A 25839-nucleotide genomic window follows, 5' to 3' on the forward strand; every position below is an offset into this window, starting at 1 on the left:
ACCCTAATGCTATGCCTCTCAAACAACTGCCCCTCCACACAGCCAAACGGGTAAGACCAAACTGAGACTCCTATTAGTACTGATGAGCAACAACTCACACTTTTCTCTCATTGTTACCCAAACTGAAACATTCTCAAAGGATCTGTGATTATTTTGTGATATGCAGAAAAAAAAAATTGCTTAGGAAAGACTAGCTAATTAAAACATTAATACAAGTATCTCTCTTGATCCCTACTCACTGGAACTCCAATTCAACAGAAGCCTTGCATAATCTTGGATTTAAAATAAAGCCATACATGCTTCTGTTAGGGTATGACATTCCCTGGCCTTTAATGCACAAACTGAAGGCAAACAGGACAAAGCAAGGTTTACAACATGTAACTACACGGTCAAGAAAATGTTTTTTCATTTATTTTTATACTTCTGCATGCCAACTAAGCCTTTCATCATGACTTATCAGTACAATCCAGATTCAAAATCTACATGAACCAACCTTAGTGTTACAATTTATTATATTTCTTATATATATGTCTATGGGGAGCTATAACGGAGGGGATATATACAAAGCATTAAAAGGCAAATATAGCTCATACAGGCAGTCTTTAGTGTCACTGAGACTATCCATTTAAGCACTTGGCCTACTTAACTGTGCAGCTGAACACACACAGAACACTTAATTTTCCCTTATACAATACCAATTTAATTCATATTATTTTCAACCCACATAGCATCTTTGCCTCAGCAAGCAGTGAAGGCAGCCCTGATTTGAGTGCAAGGATAGGATGGGTGGACAATGCCGATGCATTTCTACAACTGCTTCACATCATACAGGAGCATGAGTAGCACATGTAACAACAGGCAGAGAAGAGACAACACGTCGCTCTATTCCCTGGCTGTCTGTACAAGTTCATCAGATGATACACACAGCAGCTTAAATGGACTCTACATTTCTGGCTCCAGATTCTGCTTACGATAAGAACGAATGCAGTGTTCTTCCCTCAGGTAGGAAGTCCTCTTATACTTTCCAGGAAATCAAGAGAAAACAGCAGATTTGAAGGTCTGAATACATCCTGAATTTGTAACACTACCTAACTGTACTCTAAATAGTTTTGGACTGCAAAAATCTAACTGATGCTTGTCAAATAATAAGTAATGGAGAATGTAAGAGAAGTTACTTATCCAGTTTCAGGCATAAATCATGCTTTCTTTCAATCTGTCTTTAGATTTCCCCTGCCTAAGGGACATTATGAGTACTTATCTATTTAGCCACAACAAACTTTAAATCAAGTCTCGACAGACTGGCAAAAAAATACAGCAAAGATCATAACAGATTTAAAAAACAATATTCACAAGTTCAAAGTTGTGATTTTTGCTCCTTAAAAAAACACCACACAATTTTAATAATTTAGTATATGAAGGTAACACAAGTTTACAGTCAAAACAACGTTTGAAAACTACTTTAAGACTGACTTCTTTAGCAAAAAACCTGCTTTTATATATTTGCCTTAAGCCCCAGAATTTGTGACAAAAACCACAATATGAATCCAGATTTTCAGGCAGCAGCCAAACATTTTAACCACAGTAACACTGTTTTTCTTGGCTGTGTTGAAAAGATGTCTGTAATATGAAGCACTAAAAATGTAGTTCTACAGTCATTTCATTCTGAAAGAAACAAGTCTTTGCTTGGCTTCACACAAGTGGATTTATTTTTCCCCAACTTTTCTTAAAATCTCAGAAATAGTAAAATCTCAGAGACTGACACCACCATTCCTAGTATTACTATGACAGATTATTACATGTAATTACAGAATGCTTTTCCAGTTCTCTATACTGATGGGTAACTAACAGATTGTCCAGCAGCTGCCCAACTAACTTAGTTAACGCATTTAAGCACTAACTGTAGTACTTTACTAAACACAGTATTTATTTTCTGCTTTTTGGTTGCAAATCAGAACATAATATAAAGAAAGTATATTGTAAAATAAAGTGAAGCCTTCCATAAGGTTGCAGCAGTCATTTACAAGCATATATTCCCTATATCAATTATTATGCTCTTAATCCCACGTGGTGGGATGGCTCCTAGAACTCGAGTGTTGGAATGGAAGGATAGAGGATCTTTAGGAAGGACAGGCAGGGGAGACGAGGAGGGGTGTCATCCTCTATGTCAGTGACCAGCTGGAGAGCACGGAGCTCTGCCTGGGGATGGATGAGGAGCTGACCGAGAGTTTATGGGTCAGGATTAACGGGAAGGCAGGGACAGGAGATGTTTTAGTGGGGGTCTGCTACAGGCCACCCGACCAAGAAGACTGTGTGGATGAGGCCCTCCATAGACAGATAGGAGCAGCCTCAAGTTCACTAAACATGTTCAGCAGCCTCATGAATGAAGAGCCACCCCCTGTAGAAGATCAGGTTCAAGACTATCTAAGGAACTGAAAGGTGCACAACTCCATGGGACCCGATGAGATGCATCTACAGGTTCTAAGAGAACTGACAGATGAAGGGGCTAAGTCACTATCCATCATATTTGAGAAGTCACAGCAGTCTGGTGAAGTTCCCACTGACTGGAAAAGGGGAAATATAACCCCCATTTTTAAAAAGGGAAAAGATGATGACCCAGGGCCAGTCAGACAGGCCAGTCAGTCTCACCTCTGTGCCCAGCAAGATCATGGAGCAGATCTTCCTGGAAACTATGCTAGGGCACATGGAAAATAAGAACGTGATTGGTGACAGCCAGTATGGCTTCACTAAGGGCAAATCGTGCCTGACAGATTTGGTGGCCTTCTATGACAGGGTTACAGCACTGGTGGATAAGGGAAGATCAACTGATGTCATCTACGTGGACTTATGCAAAACATTTGACACTGTCGCACATGAGATCCTTGTCTCTAAACTGAAGAGACGGGGATTTGATGGGTAGCCTGCTCAGTGGCTAAAGAACTGGCTAGATAGTCACACTCAAAGAATTGTGGTCAACAGCTCGATATCTGAGTGGAGAGCAGTGGTGAGTGGTGTTCCTCAGGGGTTGGTGTTGGGACCAGTGCTGTTTAACATCTTTGTTGGCGACATGGACAGTGGGATTGAGTGCACCCTCAGCATGTTTGCTGACCACACCAAGCTGTGTGGTGCAGTCAATGTGCTGGAGGGAAGGGATGGCATCCAGAAGGACCTGGACAGGCTGGAGAGGTGGGCCCGGGCAAAACCTCATGATATTCAACAAGGCCAAGTGAAAGGTCCTGCACATGGGTCAGGGCAATCCCAAGCACAAATACAGGCTGGGTGATGAGTGGATTGAGAGCAGCCCTGTGGAGAAGGACTTGGGGGTATTAGTGGATGGAAAACTGACTACGAGCCAGCAATGTGCACTCACAGCCCAGAAAGCCAACTGTATCCTGGGCTGCATCAAGAGAAGTGTGGCCAGCAGGTCGAGGGAGGGGATTCTCCCCCTCTACTCCACCCTCATGAGACCCCACCTGGAGCCCTGTGTCCTGGGGCCCCCAACATCAGAAGGACATGGACCTGCTCGAGCAGGTCCAGAGGAGGCCACAAAGATGATCAGAGGACTGGAGCACCTCCCCTTATGAGGACAGGCTGAGAGAGTTGGGGGTGTTCAGCCTGGAGAAGAGAAGGCTCTGGGGAGACCTTAGAGCAGCCTTCCAGTACTTAAAGGGGGCTACAGGAAAGATGGGGAGGGGCTCTTTATCAGGGAGTGGAGGGATAGGACAAGGGCTAACAGTTTTAAACTGGAAGAGAGTAGATTTAGATTAGATATAAGGAAGAAATGCTTTACTGTGAGGGTGGTGAGACACTGGCACAGGTTGCCCAGAGAAGCTGTGGCTGCCCCCTCCCTGGCAGTGTTCAAGGCCAGGTTGGATGGGGCTTTGAGCAACCTGGGCTAGTGGAAGGTGTCCCTGCAGGGGGGTTGGAACTAGATGATCTTTAAGGTCCCTTCCAACTCAAACTGTTCTAATTCTATGATTCTGTAATTATTATCAGTCATTTTAGCATGAGTTCCTGAAAAGAAACTATGCATTATGGAGTTGCTGTAACAATAACCAAATACATGGCTATAAATTACCTTGCAAAATGCATATGCTTCCATCCGAATGTTTAGTCAATTAAAATTCTATCTTCACATAATACACTTGGAAAGACTATTTAAAAATCAGATGTGAAGCAATTTTAGCTTGAACTGTCACTTCTCAGATTCAGTTTTCAAGCATTCGGACTGATGAACTGGATAATCATTGAAAATTAAGAGTATCACTGGGAAAGACAGATTTGTGTTCTGGAGGTGCATCTCACTGGCAGAAATCGTTACAGATTATTCATTTTTATACATCCAGCAGACGCTATCTTTCTCACTTAGAAACAATAGAAGAAAAAGAACAGAGAAAAAAATTTCATCACATGATTATCAGGAGTAAGTCAGAACAGGCTGATTACCCTCACCTCTTAACTCCTCAAACACCATCACTCTTAGCATGTCTCAAAAGAAAACCTTCTGTATTCTGTTGAAGTCAGACACAACTTCCTCTATGCAGTTCTTGATTTACTAGCAGTATGAGGAAGAAACCACCTTCCTCAATCTTTTGGTTACCCACCACATCCAGAAGCCTTTAGCAAGTTTCTATATTTAAAGATGAGACATGCCAAAAACAGGTTAGTACCATTCTCTTCAAAACCATTCAGGCAAATGCTTAGGTAGCTGAAGCACTGAACTCCAAGAGCACTTCAAAATATTGTTAGCTTTACAGTTATTTTTTTCCTAGTTATCAGTATAAAAAATGTACAGGTTACACATATTTTTAAAAACCTTACACTGGCCGAGTTGCTCTCTACTAAGATGTTAAAGTTCACATCCAAAGTAAAATTAAGTGTGAAGTCTCCATCTCAAACTTTATTATATTCCAGTTCCTTTCCCCCTGCCAAATGACCTCAAATATATTCAGAAATATGTAGAATACATTTGATGACACTCGGTATGTGATTTATTATGTGATCATTAGTACTATTTTCAGGTTATCTGGGAGAAGTACTATAGCAGATCTTCCTTTCACTAAGAAACAACGGTAAGAACAACCTCCCTACCTTGAGTCAGCACTCAGTAATAAAGTCATTCTGGTTCAACTGAAAACTCCCTATAAACACTTCAGCACAGGAAAAAAAGTTGCATGTAATTTGGGCTTCTGGTGTTGGACTTCAGTCAAAAGAATACTCCTCTATCTGTCTCTGTATTCTGCCTTACAAATAAGTCCTGCAATGGAGAGTTTCTTCATACACACACACCCCACCCCCCCCGTAAGCACTTTCAATACTTACCTTTAAGCCATCCAACTTGTGCTATCAAATCTCATAGAACAGATAGAATAAACCCTAGATAATATTTAAGTACAGATGCATAACCTTTTTACAAAGGACATGTTAACCTTCTTAGAAATTCTATGGTTTAGATATTTTTGCTACCAGCAAAACAAAAACCCCTACTCTTATTTCTCTTGCCTCATGATTTACAAGTAAAAGTGGGTTGTGTTTTCTTTTTTTTTTTTTTAAATCCCATAGTGCTGTTCTGAAGAGGCAGCCACAGGTATCCTTTGACAGTTCTTTTCATACGTTCCTATTAAGAAATTCATACCTGAACTTTACAGTTTCTATCATGCTGAAACAGACAACTCAAGATTGGAAAAGACGTAGATTATGATATGTAGGACAGATGTTGTACCTTTAAATAAGTACAGATAAACTATGTAGCCATTTATAATTTCACTGTGCAATCATTTTTGCTAATCAGAAATAAAACTGAAATAATTGGAGGAAAAAACCCCAAAAAACCCCAGTTAACATAAATATTCCTAAGACGATACTGAAGAGGAATATTGCCAAGAGCAACGCTACTGGCAGTAGGAAGTGGCAAAAAGATTTATCGGTGTACTCCGCTTAAAGGGAGATGCCAAAATTCAAGAGAAATTCCTGGATTTCCACTAGATGGTGCCCCAAGTGCACGCAGCTGTTGCTCCTATTTCCATGCTTGGAAACAAAGTTAAAAGCGTGTTCAATTACCCATCTTCCTAATGCAGCAGAATCTAGGGAACTACTAATTGAAACCATCTTAACACTTTCGCTGTATTGTCCAGGTTAATTCAGAGGGTCCCCAAAACCACAGTACTATTCCTTACATTTCAAAATTATTCAGCTACTAGGCACAAATCCCTCTGTAACCACATGGATTTACAGCCTCAGTTCCACACATAGTCAGACTATTTCCTTAATCATGTTCACATTTAAGGGGAGGAAAACAAGGCTGCAAGCGTGCAGGGTAGGAAGTGTGGCTCTTACTAACTGCCCATTCTTGCATTTTACTTACTCTCCACTCCTGCAGTACCTATCCAATCTTCTGCCCTCACAGCTCCAATCCAGCCAGTTTTGCAATCCACAGTTACCTGTAGTTTTGCTCAGGACTAGCTCCCATGCCTAGGCAGCCTGCCAGGCTTCCCCATTATTGCTACATAATAAGGTGCCAGCATAGTTAAAAGCATTAGCTTTAAAAGTCAAATTACCTATCAATTAACGAATAGATAAATACAGCGTTTTAGTCTCTTTTAATAACTTTTGAGTACAGGTAACATGGATGCCTCCAAAAACACATTCCAAAAGCATGTGTACTATTGTAATCAGACAGTAGATAGCTAGCTACCCAAGTCTTATAAATATTTCTCATTATTTCACTTGAAAGAATACAACACATCTAGAATTTTAGAAAGCATAGCTAGGACATCCTCATCCTAATCATAATTTCTTCATGTTCTTCTTGCTAAAGAAATTGCTAAAGTTAAATAAAAAGCAGCATTTCACATTAAATTAACAGTTCATTAGTAACTCCTTGCAACTCTTCTAAAAGATATCTTTTTTACACTGAAATGCATTCAACAGATGTAATAAACTATTTCTATAATGTTGCATTTAAGTTATGATTTCCTCTCAGTCTAACAGTAAATCTTATCTCTACCTTCCAAGACGAGATACAAGTATTTCCAGAGCTCTAGTAGAAGATGTGTAAACCAAACTGCTATATTGCCCGTAAGGGATCTGGTAAGCAGCTGCAGCATGCTGTAGTTCTAAAAAGTTGTATTTCATACACCAGTATGCCCAGGGCTTCAGACAAGTACTTGGATATCACTTACTTAAAACAACATGAGCATATCCACATCAACACTGCTAGTGCAGAGTTCATTGAGCAAGTTAAGACTGCTGAAACTGCTTCCCTCCCTCTCTCAAGAGAAGATAGTGAGCAGCTTGTAAGTAACTTCAGTCTTACAGTAACAGTGTGAAGTCTTGCACATTATACTACATAAAACACATACACAGCACTACATATAGCTGCTAAGTTATTTTCCTGCTCTATCTGCACATAAAACCCCACCTTTTAGTAAAGTCCTGTAGTTCCGAACTGAGAGACAATACTCTTCTATTTTTGCAAGCAGCAAACTTAAGCATGCTAGGGAAAAAAACAGGTACACAGAAGAAATGTTAACATGGAAGAGACTAACTTAAATGAGAAGCTAGGTAGAGGCGTTATGAATCAACTCTCAAATTTTGAGTATTCAGAGTGACGCAATTTGCAGTGGCTAGATTCTTAGCACTAGGAACTACCAAAGGTTGTGTGTGGTTTTTTGTTAGTATTTCATTGGTGGTGGTGGGTTTTTGGGTTGGGCTTTTTTGTTGTTGTTGAGTTTTTGGCTTGGTGTGTTTTGGTGTGCTTTGTTTTTTGGTTTGTTTGGTTTTTGGTGGGTTTTTTTTTTAAACTAATAACTTACATCTATCCAGGGTTATGAATCTCATCTACCAGTAAGAACAGACCAAAATACCACTTAGTCCAATTTGTGTAGTTTTAAGAATGCAAATCACAATGAACAAGCATTTACAATGACAGCACAGAGACCATGTCATGATGATGAAAAATAGACACAAGTGAGTGAAAAAGATGAGATGATGTGCTGCCAGGCTCCTTACCCATTGTTGCTGCTGCTGGAGCTCCCTGATGGTGTTCTCAGCTTGCTCCAGTTTAGTAATGGCCTCATCACTCTGCTGTTTGATGGTGGCCAGCTCCCGTTTTATAAGGTAGTTTTCCTCAGCCTCCTGGGCCCTTGTCACTTGTCCCTTAGGACATAATTTATTTTTTTTAAGCAATTGAGGACAAATCCAAGAAAGACTGCCTTTGTGATGTTTAGCTGCTTATTTCATCAGATTGGTTTTGCAAACAGCACAGAGTACAATTGGTAGAAATTTTAGGACAAGGTAGTACTAAACAGCTGCTTTAGTACTTCATTACAAAGTTCAGCATCCATTTAGCAAGCACAATTGTATACTTGCATTCAATAAAATTCCTTTCATGCAATATTACTCGGTTGTACATGCACAGATTTAAGCTTGCAATATTCAATTTCAGTGTTAATACAGTGTCATAGAATCCATCTGTTCATAGGGATTTGTACCAAAAAATTACATTAGGTTAGGAAAATTATAACAACGTGCAGGTAATGAGTTTATATATTTTTAGTAAACAAAATTAAATAAGTTTCTAGCAAGAGATTAGCTCTATATTTATTGCAAATCAGCAAAGCAGGGATAGAGTACGGCATGCAAATATGCATGCATTAAAGCAGCTTGGGGTTTTTTTGAGAGTAGGAAGAGAGTCATACAGGAAAAGACTAAAAGACTATACCTGTATCAATCTATCTGCCAAGGAAGCACTTTCCTACAAAGGAAAAATTCAGATAGGAATAAGGAAAAGAAAAACCAAAAAACAAAGGGGTGATAATAGTGACAAAAAAGACAAGAGCCGATAGAAAGAGAATGGCCAAGTTCTCCCATTTTCTGTACACTCTTTTTGCTAAATTAAGAACTCTTCATATAAATTAAAGCAACTCAAGCCTGAAAGTCCCAGGAAGCAGCCTTTTCTGCAGCAGATTCAACGCAGTCCATTTTTGATACAAGAAGGTCTTAAAGCCAGATTTCTGTAACACATAAAAAATCACCTACAGGAGACTAGGTATTTTTATCTGAACAGCTTGCTTCCCTAATTAATCAAATTTACTGATACATTATCTGATACAATCTAGTAGATAGATGCAAGATGTGGTCTATGGTCCGTCCACAACATGAAAGGAAGGCATAATTTGAGCACAAAGAAAACTCCACTAAGCATCAAGGCATTCATGCAGAACAAAAGCTTCCAAAAAAATGAAGCAGGAAAGTTAAATGGTGCAAACTGGCAGACACAAGTAGAAAATTTCAACTATGACAGCTAATATTTTGTTTTAGTGACCTCTTGCAGTAAGTCAATTGAGCAGTTCATAGATTCTCTTCCCTTGACAAAGTTTTGCAAGAAAGAACTTTCATTTATACACACTGACAAGCACTGCACCCCCTCAACTGCACATTTAATTAATTTATACTCTATCACCCTTGAAAGCACTCAACTTTTGCAGATTCTAGAACAAGAAAACATCTCTTTGCAGACCATCTTTGTCCTTGGAACGTTTCTTAAAATTCAAGTTCAAACTGGTTAATAAGAGCTATTACTTAGAAGATAAGGTGTTTGTCATTAAGGTACACTAAGGAAATCACAACTAAATCATACAGGTGAGGATGAGGAAAAAAATATTTCAAAATAAAAAGAAGCTTCCAGCAGAAGAACTGAATTTGTTTGTTCACACTTTATGATCTGTTTTTCAGATGCTGCGATGATAATGATCTTCAGAAATTCTTACTAATAGATAATATTTTCCCATTTTGAAATGTTCCAATTCCAGTCAGAATGGGATACTCTGAAAGTGAATTCTGAAATTTTAAGTATAGAATTGCAAAAGCACTAGCATCTGGCAGTTCATCATGAACTTCCTATTAAAAAAACCAAACCAACAAACAACTGATTTCAAACCTCTGCAAGTTAAGTATAAAATAGGGATATTTACTATTATAAATTTTCCAAGAGCATTGAAGTGATTCACTACAGCTTCAAACTTCTTAAAAAGAGCCTGCTCTTTTCAGTTAATTTTATCAGCACTTCAATATTAGAAACAAAGATGTTTACAAAATTGTATTTTTGGTCACAACTTTCACAGTATGTCCTCATTATGTGCTTTTTTCCAAACTAAATTCAGAAGTCAATTAACTAGAATTTAACATACATTGACTTTTTTGAAGAAACTGTAATGGATTTAATATCTGAAGTGTGACATCTTTCAATCGTGTCACTCTAAATTGAATCTTTACCATTTTCTTCCCTGTGAAACATGAACCATTTGCAACTCACAAGAGCATTCAATTTCATTTGTTGAAAGATAGTTGGTATTTGTGGTTAAGACGGACAAGAATGTTCTCCTTCTAGAGCAGACCAGCTCAGATGCAATCTGTCACAGGAAGCGTGACACCAGAATACAGGAGAACAATGCCTGCATGTTGGCAACATACCAACAAGTTATCATGCATACCTGTAAAGTTTTATCTAGTTAGAGAAGCCGAACAGAACTCTATTCCAGACTGAATCTGAGAAGAATGTCTTAGAAGACATTCTCCCCACTGCCGCCCCATGTACCCAGAATTGCTACAAAAATTCAAAACTGTGTAAAAATAAATAAATGACAGCAGACTTCCTGTACTGAATGTGAATGCTGCAACAGCACCCCTCTACTGCTGTATTCACTAGCGATAAAGTTATCTGCTTTCATCTCCATCTCTCTGGTCATTGGTAGGTCTGTCATTTTGCTCCTATGTATAAACACTCAGCAACTTCAGATTTTCAAAATCGAGGATTCCCTCATAACAACCTCTTTTCCACCCAAGCAGTCCACTATTTCATGCAGTCTTCTGGACTTTGAACAGATGCTTCTAATTCAGAAAGAAAACAGTACAACAAAAGTTGGGTATGTCAAAGTGTTTGATTCCACATTCACTAAGAGCCAGACCTAACAACCTTAAACCTTAACAAGCACTGACCCTACTTGCTTTGTTATTGCCATGCTATTTGGCTAATCACTGTTAGTAAAAACCATAGATTAGCAGGAAAAACACTAAGCTATAATTCTGAGATTCCCATTTAATGTAATAAAATTGCCATCAATTTAAGTATAAATTAACACAGATTAAATCTGATCACCAACATACTTACTTTTTCTAATGTTTCAATGCGCTGTTTTAGGAGTCTATTTTCAGTTCGTAACCTCTGGAATATAAACAGTTCAGAATTGTATTTCTCAAGTTATGAATTGGAAGTCTGATAAAAGCCAAGCAATCTAACAATGTTTTTATATCATCACATCTATGAAAATCAATATAAATACAAAAATAATTAGTGACCTTTTTAACATCCTGTTATCTGATGTACTAACTCAAAAGATGAGTTTGATACAGCAAAGGTGAGAACTCCTCTGTGTTATGTGAAAGCATTTGTATTCATTAGATGAAAGCAGTATGTCTGCAGGTGAACCACAGGGCTTAACCACACGTCAGACTTGACAGAGCCAGACACAGTCTTCATGGTTAAGGGACACGAAAGTGCACTCCCTGTACTAGGACAGGCTAATGAGATAGCTACAAGTTTCCTTCCTTTTCCTCCCAATAATTTATGTTAAATTATATAATAATATTTATTTAATCTGTAAGGTTATACTAAGAATTATTTACCTCAATGCCCCAGACGTGAGAAAGAATTGTACCAAATTGCAAATTTTACCAGTGCATTTCCTGTAAATTTTAGCAGTCAGCATTCAGATAGAAGAGATCTGTAGCCCTGAGAATAGAGCCATGGATATCAGTTCAGTAATGCTTTATTCTGTCAGGCTAAGAGGCAGACTCAATGTGCTTGTTTTTCCATCTCCCTAAAACAGCAGAGCTTCTTAGCAGAAGAGAGCAAGTCAGAAATGGTTTATATCAGATCACAAAGCAGGGCCTAGAAGCAGACAGCTTTGGGTTGTTAGGGTGGGTTGGTTGGGTTGGGGGGTTTTTGTTTGTTTTTGTTGGGGTGTTTTGGGGTTGGGGAATGAACAGGGCAAGATTGAAGTTAGAATAAGAGTCTAACGGTACAGTTGTCTTCGAAATTATTTTATTCTGCCCTATTCTGCAGAGAGCTGCCATTTAAGTCCTGCAAATCATCTGATTTCAAATTATAGACCATTACAGGAGGTCTAATGTTGCTAACTGCCTTGCTGCCTGTTACAACGATAATAAACTGCCTGGAAAAGCTTGGAACACCTTTGTGCTCCCAAGGTGCATGTCACTGAATTTTTCTGAAGAACCAATGCCTTAAAAACTGATACTGAAAGGCAAAATGACTAGCAGTGGTCAGGAAGAAGGAAGGCTGTACCTTGCTCCCTCTACTAAGCTTTATATACTACACTTGCCCATCATTTCTCCCACTACCTTTTCTCATGGAACTGGCTAAAAACATGACACAAGGAAGCAAATCCAGATCAAACACCATGCTGTGAAAAAAATGTGAAAAAGGGAAAAAAACACAGCAAAAGCCTATTTATGTCACAAAAGCAAAAAGGTGCAGTGATTAAGGACATACAGAAAGCAGGTCAGTTAGTAAAAGGGAAACATAAACTGCACTCGCACTGTGATTTTTTTTTTTTCCCCCTCACATTATGTATCAACTGAAAAAGCTCCAAAAGAAAAAGTGACTGCAGACAGAAGACACTCAATCTGGGGTCCAGTGCACAAGAAAAATCAAGACCTCAAAATCAATGATAAACCACTCAAGTGCATTCTGATAAACTCTATCTTAACATGTCTTACAAGCCTGTTTGGGACACTTACATCTAAACCAGCATGTTCAGAACCTCTGATAAATGATGCCATTTGTAATCATGCTTTAGTCAGGGGAAAATAATGAAAACTAAATACAGCAGGTCTCCATCAAAGATTTTTCTTTAAAAGTTCATCAGAAGTCTCAATAATTTCACTGTAAGTGTCCTTTATGAACAGATATCCCAAATACAAATGTTGAAAGAAAAGAATTCGGGGACCTCAATTATGTCCTGCTACATACACAGCTCAAGTATATAACCCCACATCTAGGAATTAAACTGGTCCATAAATAAATCTGTTTTGGGTCTCTTACTTTAATTTCAACTTGTTCTTCCATTTCTTTTGTCTTTATTGTAGTGTATTCCTTTTCTAACCTAAAAATTAGAAATCGTAAATTATGATTAGAAAATTTGCGGATAGCTTGGTGTTGTACCTAACAAATAACAGTAGAACAGAGATACAGATTATTGATATTTCCTCTGTTTAAGTAGACACTTGAAATGCACTCCTGTAAATATTTAGACTGGACATTAAATTTAAACACAAAGACTTCTGTAGATATGAACAGAGTCTGAACCAGCACTCTGAAGTGCAGGTGCTTGCCTGTATACATTTACAGTGGCAATGATTTGGAGCTACTCTGTAATAACCATTCAGTGTAATGATGTGATAATCGATTCGATAGATTCGGCCAAAAGAAAACAAAGCTTGGAAAGCCTGGAAGACAGAAAGATGCAAAAAGATTTGAGACAAATATCTTAAACATATAAAACAATTTTGGCGCCTCTCCAGCAAACCACAAAGTTCTCCCAATTGAAAAAGGTGGCAACAAGAAAAACAAGCTGAGATAAACAATGCCTCTACAGAAGGCAACCAAGGAAGTTTAGACTTGGAATGGCAGGATTTTAAACTACGTACATTTATACCGGCTTTCAGAGAAAATGTTTTTCCTGAAAGCTTTGTTACCAGTTCTGTTTTAGAGAAGACTGTTCACTCTACAGCATCGATCATAGGCCACTGACAGAAGGACTGGCAAATTCAACTTGAAAGACCCTAACACAGACTGCAGTGCAAGAACAGTGAATGTACAATACATTACAACCAACCAGAGAATTGCCAAACTTAACCCTGGAAAAGCACAGTATGTGCAGCTTGGCTTATCAAAGCATAATTTACCAAAGGCAGAAAAGATAAGACATGCAACTGACCTTAAAAAAAAAAAAGTAGTACTATGCTCAGGATTTCAAACCCCAAATGAAAGTGATTTTACAATTATCAATGCTATTACAAAGTTTCATCCATTTATATTTTAAATGACGCTAATCTTGACCATACGTGCACTCTTTAGCACTGTGATTACTAGTCTTAAAAATTTAGGCCAGATCAAAGTTTAACCTCCTTTCCCTACTTCGCCCTCAGAAAAACAAATAATCCCTCTCCCCACAAAAACCCACAGCCTGCCACACATGCTGCTTTTTTCTATTCAGATCCTGTTTGCAGAAGTGCTGTAATTCCCCATAACTTGCAGCTTTATTCGAAAGCTTTTTAGGTTATTTTTATAAATGAGATATAGCTCTATTGTATTTTAAAATAAAAGTAAATACAGTTTTAGAAGAATTTCTTGCAGACTGAACTTCAGTTTTAACTGTTTATAGTATAAAACAAAAAAATTTAAAGATGGAAAATTCAAAATTAAATACTGAATAGCTAGTTTTAAAGATAAACAAACAGTAGCTCTTAGCAACAGTATAATCTATTTTCTCAAAATGTTATACCTACTTTTTCATCTTTTTTGCATTGTATTTGACTTGGTAAGATGCTTGGATTAATTTGTCTGGACCACTGTCAAACTGATGTGGAATGACCTTTTGAAAGTGCTAAAAGCAATCAGAGCACAAGATTACATATAATTAATAGCTGCAAGGAAATACACACACATTACACATTTCAGACATCTCTTACAATTATTATGACCTTAATTTACCTGTAACATTCCTTCCATGTCAAGTTGCAGTAATTCTGCTTGGTTCATCTGAAGTACTGCTAAACCTACTCGAAATACTATCTCTAAACCCTGAAAACAGAAGTTAAGAAATATCCAACAATTATTCATGGCATTGTCAACAGTACAGAATGATTCTACGATTTATTAGTGTTGGAAATCTCCCCCAGTTTCTCAAACGAGCAAAAGGGCTACTGAAAAAAATATCTCAACAAATTAGTTTCAGGTTTCTTATTTTGTCCCAAGAACAAGTAGTCCAGCTATTTGTCCTGATGCCGGACCCAACCCCTCAGAGAGGCTAGTGCTGAAGTAAAAATTCCTGAGTCACAAGTGTTCTCCATTACAGTTTTATCAAACATTCTAAATACATCTAGTACAAAAACACCCCAGGTACTTCTCAAAAAAGCCATTTTCATTTCAGACATGGTATAACACAGTTGAACTATTTAAACAGATACAAGGGAATGTCTCACTCGTATATGCTGTCTCGGACATTCTTGTGCATAAACTGATAGGACCCACCTTGGATTTACTATTTTCTAAAAGATGATTGCAGAGAAGGAGCATAAATGGACCATAAGTTTTGGTCCATGCAAAGCTCTAATCCTAAACACGATTTAAGTGTCTTCATGATAGTTACACTGAATAATTCCATAAATTTCTTTGGCTACTCTTCATCATCTGGACAATAAAAGATGCCAACACTCCTCTTGGACCGCATATTCCCATGGAGCTTTAATTTGGCCTGAAAACAGCATTAATTCCACCCCAAACTTACTGTAATACTGAGAAACTGCTGTCCCTGTTGTATGCAGTGCTATTGCACTGCATCCAGAACTGACAGATTTGGTAACTCTTCAACAGACTTAAGAGGGCAAAATTGTATACAGTATCTACAGTCAAAGATTTAGTTGCTCTTCCTTGACAAACTATATCCACAGACATCTTCCCCTACAAAATCATCTGATAAGCATAAGGACTAAAAAGCAAGACTACTGAGACTTGCCCATCATAATGGGATTTAAACCACTACCTAAATAACTGCTTTTAACAGCCACTCTTGAAATACAACATATGAGTATTGAGTAGTTACCTCAGACATAAAGATATCAAATATTCTTGTTGCAATCGGTAGTGGAAAAGTTGTAAGGAATATAGTTAAAAACCATGACGACGCATACATAGAAGTGTGGAAACTCTGAGACTGAAAGTGCACATAAAGCTCTGGAAGATGCTCCTGGAAAAGAAAAGGAAGAAAAAAAAGTATATACATTAAGCTTCTGCTGGTAGTTTCAATGTGCCCATGTTTGTGAGAAATTTTAAATAAAAGAAGAAAATAACTGATATTTAGCACAGACAGCAGCTTTGTAACACAGGACTAGGAAAGATATTACTCATCTTTATCAAGAACCACGCATCAGAAGTCTCCATATAGAATGCCCTACAGCACTTCTATCCTGCAAAGCACAGGTTAGAAAAACACTTCTTGATCCTAATAGGAAGTCACAAGCTTGTAAATCCCTAAGTCACATCTAGAGCAAGCTACAAAAAAAGAGCTGGAAAGATGTAGGGTATGGCCAGAGACCATTTGCTATGTACATCCCACCCCTGATCATCCAACTGGATAACAAAACACAAACCTGTCTGTCTCTACCAGCTCGACCAGGAAAGAAGTGTTCCGTGTCCCAAATCTGAACACAACTGTAATTCTCATATAAGGGTATCTCCCAGCTTCCATCTTTTAGAACAGCTATGAAGACAATAACTATGAAGACACTGACTTTCAGAATCTTCAGTCCAAACAGAATTAGACATTCTTATGCATAAACTGCAGGATTACAAATCCTCATGCTTCATTGTTTAAAGCCAGTCACTGTCTGCCAAAGGTTAAAAAAGTAGACAACACAGCCACATGCATTTACTTCTGAAGTTCTGAAACTAGCTACTGGCAAGAGAGCACCCTATTAGCCAACAGGCATGCCTGCTCTTGAACTGTAATTCAAGTTCCTTACTGCTTACTGAAGAGAAAGTTTGATAGATTTTGTATGTACCTGTATCATGCATTCAAACTGGTACATACAAAGGCCCAGTTCAGCCATGCTTGGTTTAAACAGTTCTCGTAGTCTGTAATCTTGCATTAATTTAACAAACACACAGAATGCCTCTTCTTCTGGCATCTATATTGAAAATAAGAAAGCACAGTAAAAACTCTGGACAAATGTAAGGATATATCAGACTAAGTTTAGGGTTTAGTTTGTTTGGGTTTTTTGTGTGTGTGCATGCAGTGGGGTTTTTTTTCTTTTGTTTTGGTTTTTTAAGGGATTTATAACCCATTACTGTAATGAATTTTTGCATATATTGAATTCTAGCAAGTGATTTCTAAACTTAAATGGAGGTCTACAAGTATATCCTACTTTGTCATAAAACAAAAGGCAGTAATACAAAGGCAGCTTTAAGATTATCAGATCAACTGTGAAACTTTACTTGAACTCTGAGGAGATTCAGTGTAGTAGAATTGATAATAGAATTGAAATGAGACATGCGTCAATAGTTGAAACAACATTCATCAAAATAGCTTGCAAGCCTGCAATCCTACCTTAGCTCTGAGAAATAAATATGTTCTCCCACTCAAAGATATTATCTTCTTGGCAAATAGAACCATAGAGAATAAATCTCATTTGATTTGCAGAGTAAACAGCTGCCCTTGACAATTCCATTGTAACAAAACAATGAAGGAAAACTATTATAAAAATTCCCAATAAACCTCCATAATATATTATACATTCTAGTGGGGATTTTAAAGGTTCACATATTAAAAAAATCATGTTTACCTGCATAAGCAGTAATCCAACTATAAAAGCGCTTCCTTGACAGTATCCAACTTCCCGATCCACCAAAGAATAAGCCTGGGAAATAAAATTTTAAGACTCTCAACAATTAAAAACTCATTATCAATAAAAAGCAATCATAGTTCATGCTGTTATTTTGCTAATAATATACTCTTCCTCTCCCAAATCCAGTGAGGACAGACATTCTATTCCGAACTTGTAGTCAGATATTCTAGTTGCTACTTGCTGCTACTAAGGGGTATGAACTCTGCTCTCTGATAGCCTACAAAGCTAAAATAAAGGCATACCTAAAAAAAGTCATGCTGTTTTCAACTACAGGAATTTGCCAAAAGACAACAGAGACAGCTAGCGTACAAACTGCACAAGGTTACTACTCGTATAGGAGACAGACCAGACAAAGAAACAACAGTTCTGTTCAGAAAACTTATGTGCTGCAGTTGTATTTACAGGTGGAGGTAATGTGGTGATCTCCATGCATGCTGCATCTTCATTTTAGAGTTATGGTAGTTACTATGATTTGGAAAGCTGCCAACTTTTCTGTTGAAACTACATTGTATGGAAAAGTCTGTCTTTCAAAAATTAACTTCTACTACAATGAAGACAGAATAATGCAAACTTACTTCTCTGGTGGCATTCTCATTTTGTGCTTGGGCACTGTTAACAACTGCACATTAGCTTCTACCTGCCATTTGTTGCTACCACTTGCAGGTTCAGAAACACCTGAAAACTCAACGCTAGTTCTGATTTACAATGTTCTTGTCTTGGTCAACACTGTTTACTTTACTTCATGGCACACTTTATTCCATTATACTATCAGGAGTTAGCATGTAACTTTATTTTAATGCAAACTTACTAAGTTTTTTAAATCTCTTATAAAGTAAAACCATTAGCTATAGGAATCCCATATTTGAAAGCTATCTTTGAAACCAGAATGTAATTTGTTAAACCATTCCAGTGACAAGTAAGTTGTAAAAACTTAAGCACATGTAACTGATGCAAGTTCCCTATACACAAGGAAAATTATTTTCCAAACCTTTGTACACATTCTTGCTAATGTATTTTCAGGGCTGAAATACTGACTTACCTTCATTACATTGAACAAGACCTCCTGTCCAAGGCTGTCTTTTTCTTTAAAGAAGTCATGTTCAGGGTATGTTCTAGCAATGTCCCTTCTTATTAATTTCTCACAAGGAGATGTCATTTTCAAAAGCTCTGAATACTGATCCTTAATTGGCATGCTTTGAGCACTGCATAAAAGTTGCCAGACAATGGCTCTGAAATGATGAGGTATTCCTTTTCGAACAAGCTCCTAAAGCACAAAGAGAGACACAAATTCATTTTTATTTCTTGAAAATATAAGCCTAAAGAACAAAACACTTCAACAAATTAAGTTCCTTGCAATTTCAGAAAATGTTTATGTCATGTCACAAACCAATCAAACAGTTGTAAGGTGTAAACCTCAATTTCAGTGTGATTGTTAGCTAACAAAAGTAATGAGACTCTGAATCCTTTTTAATGGCTAAATTAGCTAATGAAAGTAGTCTCTATTCATAGTAAGCTACTTGAAAAACTGAATATTCAAGTAATTTTAAACAAGAACTCCCATTAGCCAGAATTTAATACAGTTATTTTTATATTTCACAAAAGATGACTGAAGATAGCACCCTTAAATTGTATTTGTAGTGATTGAAATATAAGAAATCACCAATTAAAAATTATTTCCAAGACAGATAAACGATAAAGTGGAACTAACTGTAGCACAGCCAACTTCAACAAAAGAAAATTGCACAGTACTACTATCAGAAGTCATTTGACAAAATTGACAAGTTGTGTCTAAATTCTCTGGTGTGCCAGTATTTCCAAGTTCTCTTTTAAGAAAGTATTTAAATGTAGTTTCAGACACTGGACCAAGAAAACATTAAGTTTACATCTACTGAATTAACTAAATTTACTGTATCTTCCCTGGAAAAAAAAAAATCAGCCAGGTATTACACAATTCAGGCCTTCCCAGATGAATAGATCTAAGAACATGATACTTGTCTTTCAAGAAAGCACAAGCAGAAAGTAGTTTTATTGCTTGATCTGAAAACTGAGAAAAAAGTATGATTCAGGAAGTTTACAGACTGTCTTAGTGGTACTTTCTGCAACTAGAATCAGTCTGACCTAGAAGATTGTCTCTTCAAGACAAGAGGGCTCCTTTCGTAATTTTTTGTACTTTAAGAACTGTTATCAAGTATTCAGTCTCAAGTATAGTTTCTTTCACTAGTATTTATTCTGAAGCCAGAGTAATCTCTTATTCTGCACAGCTTTCTCTTTTTCCTGTTTGTTCCAAACATTTCTTCTACTTCTTCAAACATTAGTTAATGCAACAGTGATAACTTTTAAAGATAAGACTCTTGCTTTCAAGTTTTGTTTTTGTTAAGCTTGAACTCTACTTGCAGGAGTTTTGCATCACTGACCTCAATTTTCTAATATCCCTAAGATCTCCAGCCTTCTTCAGAACCATCCTAATAATGCCAATCCAACTATTTGTCCCGTCTACTGTGTTATTTCCTAAAAAAATTTCCAACTCCAAGACAACAACCCTAATGCATCAGCTTTCCACATCTGTCTCTAGCTATCATTTGTCAACAACACACTATCAGATCGTAGATCAGTCATCTGAAGCCTCAAGGGCTACTAATAACTAAGCATTAGCAAGTGGTTTCTTGCTTTAAGTGACCGTGCACCTGCTTGACAGAGTAACAGGGTTAATACCTCCATCAATCCTAAAGGAAAGCAGAAAAACACACCTACTAAGCAGGACTAAAATGATGCTATTCTACATGGTATTATGCACACTGAAAAGCAGGACTTGTCCTCCTTCAGAATCCCTCCATAAACAGGAAGCAAGTTCTGAAGTGGATCAAGAGACACAAGGATGGAACACATCGCCTATGCAGGAAGGTACATGCATCTATGCCTAAAACTTAAAAAACTTGCCAGATATCCAATAACTTAAGACCAGCTTTTACAGCCAAGACAAAAAGATACCTATTCTGCTGAAGTCATACCTACTGGCGCAATCAGGAAATACGTAAGGATGTTCTGGTATTCCATCGTAAGTACAGAATGACACAGTTTAGGCTGACTTTCCACAAACAAAACAAAAACATTATTGAGAATTATTTAACCAGCAAAGGAAAACTCACCAGCAATATAATTAAATATTTACTAAAACTTAGTCAAATGCTCCCCAAATTATACTTGGCCCACTGTAAAAACGAGTGATACTTGTGACACTTCAAAATGTTCAAATGCAGGCAGTTCAAATTAATTCTATCCAACCAGATCTACTTATTACCATCTCACTTCTCCTTTCTCTTGCCAGGTTCACGTGGCCTTCTTTTCGTGGCCTCTGGGGAACACCTTTCCAGAAACTGTTTTCCCTATGCAAGCAGGAAGTCTTGAATTCATTTTCTTCCCTTGTTTCCTCTCTCAAATCATGTTCTCTCTTCACAACTGCTTCACATAAAAGATACTTTACTTTAGCCCATTGTTCTGCCTTCCCACAATCTATTCACACACACACATTTCAAACTGCTCAAAAGGCCTTGAAATTTGTATTCTGCACATAAAACTACAGACTAGAGCCAATAAAGAACCAAAGCAGAACAGACTTGCCTACGAACAAAAAAATCCCACGCTGCTGTACTTGCTGCCTCTGAAACATGGATACATTCAAATGCCCTAGATGCTTTTTAGTTGAATTTAAAGTGTAATTGAATTCCACTTCTGTCCATGCCCACAACTAACCCAGACTGGACACATACTGGTCAAAGTTTGTCCAATCCACTCAGAATTTAGAAACTATGTGTTCTTCTGCTTGAGGTCATCCCTGGGGTCAACACACTTGGCATGCACAAAAACCTAAACTCATCAGAGCCTCGTACAGTAGAATTATTAGTTCTTCCAACAAGAACACTTTAAAAAGACAGCTGCTCAATGGGAAAATAATGACAGCATCCAGCTCTCAGATGCCCTTAAGTGGGTTTTAAGTAATTCCATTTTGGAAACATGAAGCAAATCTTCCCTATATTCATGGGAATCTCTCATTAGAGGTAGACTGAAAGCATTAGTATTCAAGATATAGTAAATGCATCTATTTTTCAATAAATACTTTTGCTGGGCAAAACTGTTACCAAAGTCTGGTAACAATCACATAGGAAGTACTAGGGCTTAGGGATGGAATAGATTCAACTGGAAGCTTCTCTTACATATTTATTTTTTTAAAAAAAAAGACCAACAGGAAGGTAAAACAGTATCACTTACATCACATTAGAAATATATCCTAAAAAAAATAGTGTCCAACTACTACCTTAACTTGCTTTTCTTTCTTTTTCCGTACATCTTCCCACTCATTCACAATCCTCCCCCACAGGATCCACGAGTCTTCTTCAAGATGGCTGAGATTGCTAGAAGCTGATGAACTAGATACAAGAGAAGATCCACTATTTCTTCTTGACCCATTTACTGATCGCAAGGATTTGCTATCTGTTTCCAAGAGTCTGCAAAGAAAGCACACAAAACCCAAATTCAAGTTCTTCTAATCACAGGACCACACTATTAATTGTTTGTTTTGAAGTCAATTCGCCCAACCTCTTTACAAAGAAACCACCCAAATGTTCAGTGGAACAGTTTTTCCAACATACATTTGTACTAAATTCGATAAGAAGAACTGGTCAATGTTACTGTTTCTTCTCGAGATCTCAAGTAATTCTGCAGACAGCAGAACAGCTCACATAACAGCATTTTAAAAAAACAGATTAAAATGTCACACCATGCATCAACAACACTACAAGAAGTGAGATTTTAATATAAGCATTTTTCAGTCTCATGAACTAGATCTTAATACATAAAGATATCAAATTAGAGAAAGTACAGAAGCATTGCAAGTCCAACTCTACACATTCATCACCTGGAGATTAATAGCCCTACAGGGAACATGCACAAATTTTGTTTTGAGACATAAGTACCAGCAAGAGGTCTTTGATTTTACTAGCAACAAAAAACCCACAGCTGTTGTGCATCAGACAGACAAAGAGAACATAAGGAAGTTAAATATATTCAGTGATAGTGTCAAATGGCAAAGTACTGCAAAAGAGACAGTAATTTTAAAGAAAAGACAAAAAATTAGCCTCGTAAAAGACACGAGAATTACTGGGGTTATCAGGCAGCAAGGTTTGCCAAGTGCAGGACAAGTTCCTGAAGAGATTTCCCTGTTAGCTGGTTGCTATGGCCATCAGTTTTGCAAGGAGATGAGATTCTGGACAAAAAGGTGTGTTTTGTTTAGCTTCAACCAATATTGAGCCCCATAAGCAGGGGGAAATTTTTCAGACCACATGTTAGGTAAGAGCAAGAAATCAGACTAACTTGATAAAGTCTTTTGCTATATCAAGAGTTTCATTTGCGATTTAACTTCCAAGAATTCCAACATCTGTAAATCAGAGTGATCTGGTTGAGTAATTTCTCAATGCACCTGCACAAAAGGTAACACCCCTCCCAGCATTTTGGCAAGGCCAGGTTAGGTTTTCGATATTTAATAAATTATAACCTGAGTTATATTGTACCTGAGATTGGACACAAATCTCAGCATACCTACAATTTTTAAGCTCTCTGCTACTATAGAGATATTTATACTAGCTTTCCCTGTTCCCAGCTTCAATCTACTGGTGTTTATGGAAGTTAGGGAGAAATGTAATTTAGTTCATGAAAACAACAAGTACAGTCTCTGCAGTGGTATTTTGTCTGGAAAAGGATTAAATAGTAATGCCTTTGGGGAAAAAAAAAAATCAAGCTTTTTCAAGACCAATTATAAATTTAGTATATATTACTGGAATGCAGAAAATCTTGTTTTGAGGAAAAAATGAAAAATCCATTTTTAACATTTAGAAACCTGGCCTATGCTGATCTATAACAAAAATTTACAGTTTGGAACTCCTCCTCTCAATCTGAGACAGTGCCTAAAGATCAAATTCTAAGTGATCACAGAGAAAAAACAAGCACAGAATAAACATTATGATTACAAAAAACAAGGTTCTAACTAGTCACTCTCAGTTTTTACAGCTTTCTACAGAATTTATGCTAAGTTTCAGTAATTTGACCTTACCTGGATAAACTCATTGTCCTCAGATTTGAAAATGGGAAGTTCTTTTTACAGTAAGTAGCGAGTTCTGTGGCATTTAGTCACTGTTTTCTTTCACTTAAAATTTATAAATGATTTACTAAGGCCAAACAGCTCCACCAGGACTCTGGACCCAGCTACCTCATTATTCTGAGGGGACTTTCAGTATAATTGGATTACAGAATGCTACAAGGCATAGTTTGATACAATTTGAGTTCTTTCTAGCTGTTTAATTCATATTATCCTTATTGACATAGAAGCCAACAATGAAAAGGAAACCTTTAAAAATAGCCATCACCAGCAATTCTTCCAGCACGCAGAAACAAGAATAGTTCCCTGTGTTCAGAGTGCAGTTCCTCGTCAACAAAGTGCCACTGTGCTAAAATGCAGATTCAAACTGTTCCAAAACTATAGTGCACCCAGCATAAGAGCACCAAATTTCTGTATTAAAGTGTAGTATCTCACAAGAAAAGATATGCTTGATAGGATAGCCTCTAACTAGAATTCACACACAAGACTAATGTGGGATTGAACAACAGGTCTGGCTAAAATTAAGTAAAACCAGACAACACTTGCTAGCTTATTTACTAAATGAAGAAAGCTGACTTGAAAAAGAAAGCCTAGCAATCCCAAACTCCCATTCTTCTTTCAACAAGCAAGCTAGTCTAACTGCAGGGCTTAATGAGATGACTCTCATGTAAAGACATTACGCTCCAACACAGATAAGGGGTCCAAAGAACCCTGCTTCTCAAATAAGTTAATCACTTAGTTGTGAACAGAGCAGAATGCCTCAGATTAAATGCAAATTAGCTTTCTTAAAATTACTGTTTAATTTTCTTCTTCTTTAGATAAATTTTCATTTGCATATCAAAAATTACATATAGTTCATCTTTGAAGGAGAGACGATCTCATAAATCACAAGGAGAAGAGGATGAGGTGGTTCTAGAAGCTGCCTTCCATTCTCGGTCAAGAACCAGACAGAGATAACAAAGTCCCTGTAAGCTGTGTTGCTATTAGGCTGCAGAATACGAACATGAGAGAAGACATGCCAGGTGACACAATGGCATTAGCCCCTCCTCCTCCCAGTACTCTTCGCCTCTACTGAAAGTTACTACCCTTATAACTGAGTCAGCAGAGTTAAAGAACAAAAAGGCAGTCCCTCAACTGCCTCGGTGCAAAGTCCAGCACGCTAGCAGAAGCTGGAACAGAAGCTACTTTGAGCTAAACTATCAAACTCTGCACTTCACTACAGCACAAAGGATAGCATCAGGAGGTATCAAAGCCCTGCAGTTATGTGCTACATCTAAAACCTATCTGGAGCTCAAGTCCTCCTTTACAGTCAACCTCTCACGAACTACCGGAACATACTTGTCAAATATAACCAAATTTTGATGACTTAAAAGTCCTCAGAACTGCAAGTACATATGGGTTCTGGAAATTCAGCATACAGTCCAATTTCATCTTAGTGAGCAATCAGTAAGATTGCCAATTTGCAATTACTGTGCACGTCAAGAGTAACTGATCCAACTGAAAGTTGCATCTTGAACTATAGATGGTATAGATAAATATACACTTATGGAAAGCCTGCCAAGAAGACGGTTGCTTACTATCAAAAAAAAAAGCCAGGATGAACATAAAGGACTGATTAGGAATTTCCTTTTCATGAAATTAAGACATTATGCATCTGCCACCATTAGTGTAACAGCAGGAAGATGGCTGAACACTGTTCTGTCTCTAAACATAGCGGGCTATATAGTGAAAAGCAAGACCTGGGTAAAAAGGGAAAAAATAGAGAAAATAGAATTTAGAGATCTATAAGATTTCAAAAGCTAGTAGAAATTATAGTTTTGATCTAAGAAGGTGAGAAGGTTATATGAAAGTCTCATCCCCGAGATACTGTAGTTTAAACTGAATTCTGAAGGTCACATGGGTCCAGTGTAATTTCTTAGGATTAGAGGCAGCTATAAACACTCCTGTAAAACCAGAAGATAAAAACACATTTTAGAGTTCCACAAAAC

General features: G+C 37.5%; 1 protein-coding gene across 12 annotated transcripts in view; it reads right to left on the reverse strand.

The window, feature by feature from the left end:
- The window catches only part of EVI5 (ecotropic viral integration site 5), an 84787-nt gene that overhangs the window by 45911 nt on the left and 13037 nt on the right, over positions 1-25839 (reverse strand). For 9 of the 12 annotated variants that reach the window (XR_012624145.1, XM_074832495.1, XM_074832493.1 and 6 more), the window contains 11 exons: positions 22016-22205; positions 18743-18967; positions 17641-17715; positions 16861-16986; positions 15903-16046; positions 14792-14881; positions 14587-14684; positions 13121-13181; positions 11168-11221; positions 8720-8752; positions 8008-8154 (listed from right to left, as the gene is read on the reverse strand). Coding sequence is in view for 11 of the 12 variants with exons in the window: in XM_074832495.1 (XP_074688596.1) it covers positions 8008-8154; positions 8720-8752; positions 11168-11221; positions 13121-13181; positions 14587-14684; positions 14792-14881; positions 15903-16046; positions 16861-16986; positions 17641-17715; positions 18743-18967; positions 22016-22205 (1243 nt within the window). In the remaining variant the exon portion in view is untranslated. Of the gene's footprint in view, positions 1-8007; positions 8155-8719; positions 8753-11167; positions 11222-13120; positions 13182-14586; positions 14685-14791; positions 14882-15902; positions 16047-16860; positions 16987-17640; positions 17716-18742; positions 18968-22015; positions 22206-23806; positions 25795-25839 lie in introns of all 12 variants that reach the window. The other 3 variants (XM_074832500.1, XM_074832494.1, XM_074832497.1) reach the window with 3 other exon arrangements.

Source organism: Strix aluco, chromosome 8, assembly GCF_031877795.1.
Source record: "Strix aluco isolate bStrAlu1 chromosome 8, bStrAlu1.hap1, whole genome shotgun sequence".
Classification (NCBI taxonomy): domain Eukaryota; kingdom Metazoa; phylum Chordata; class Aves; order Strigiformes; family Strigidae; genus Strix; species Strix aluco.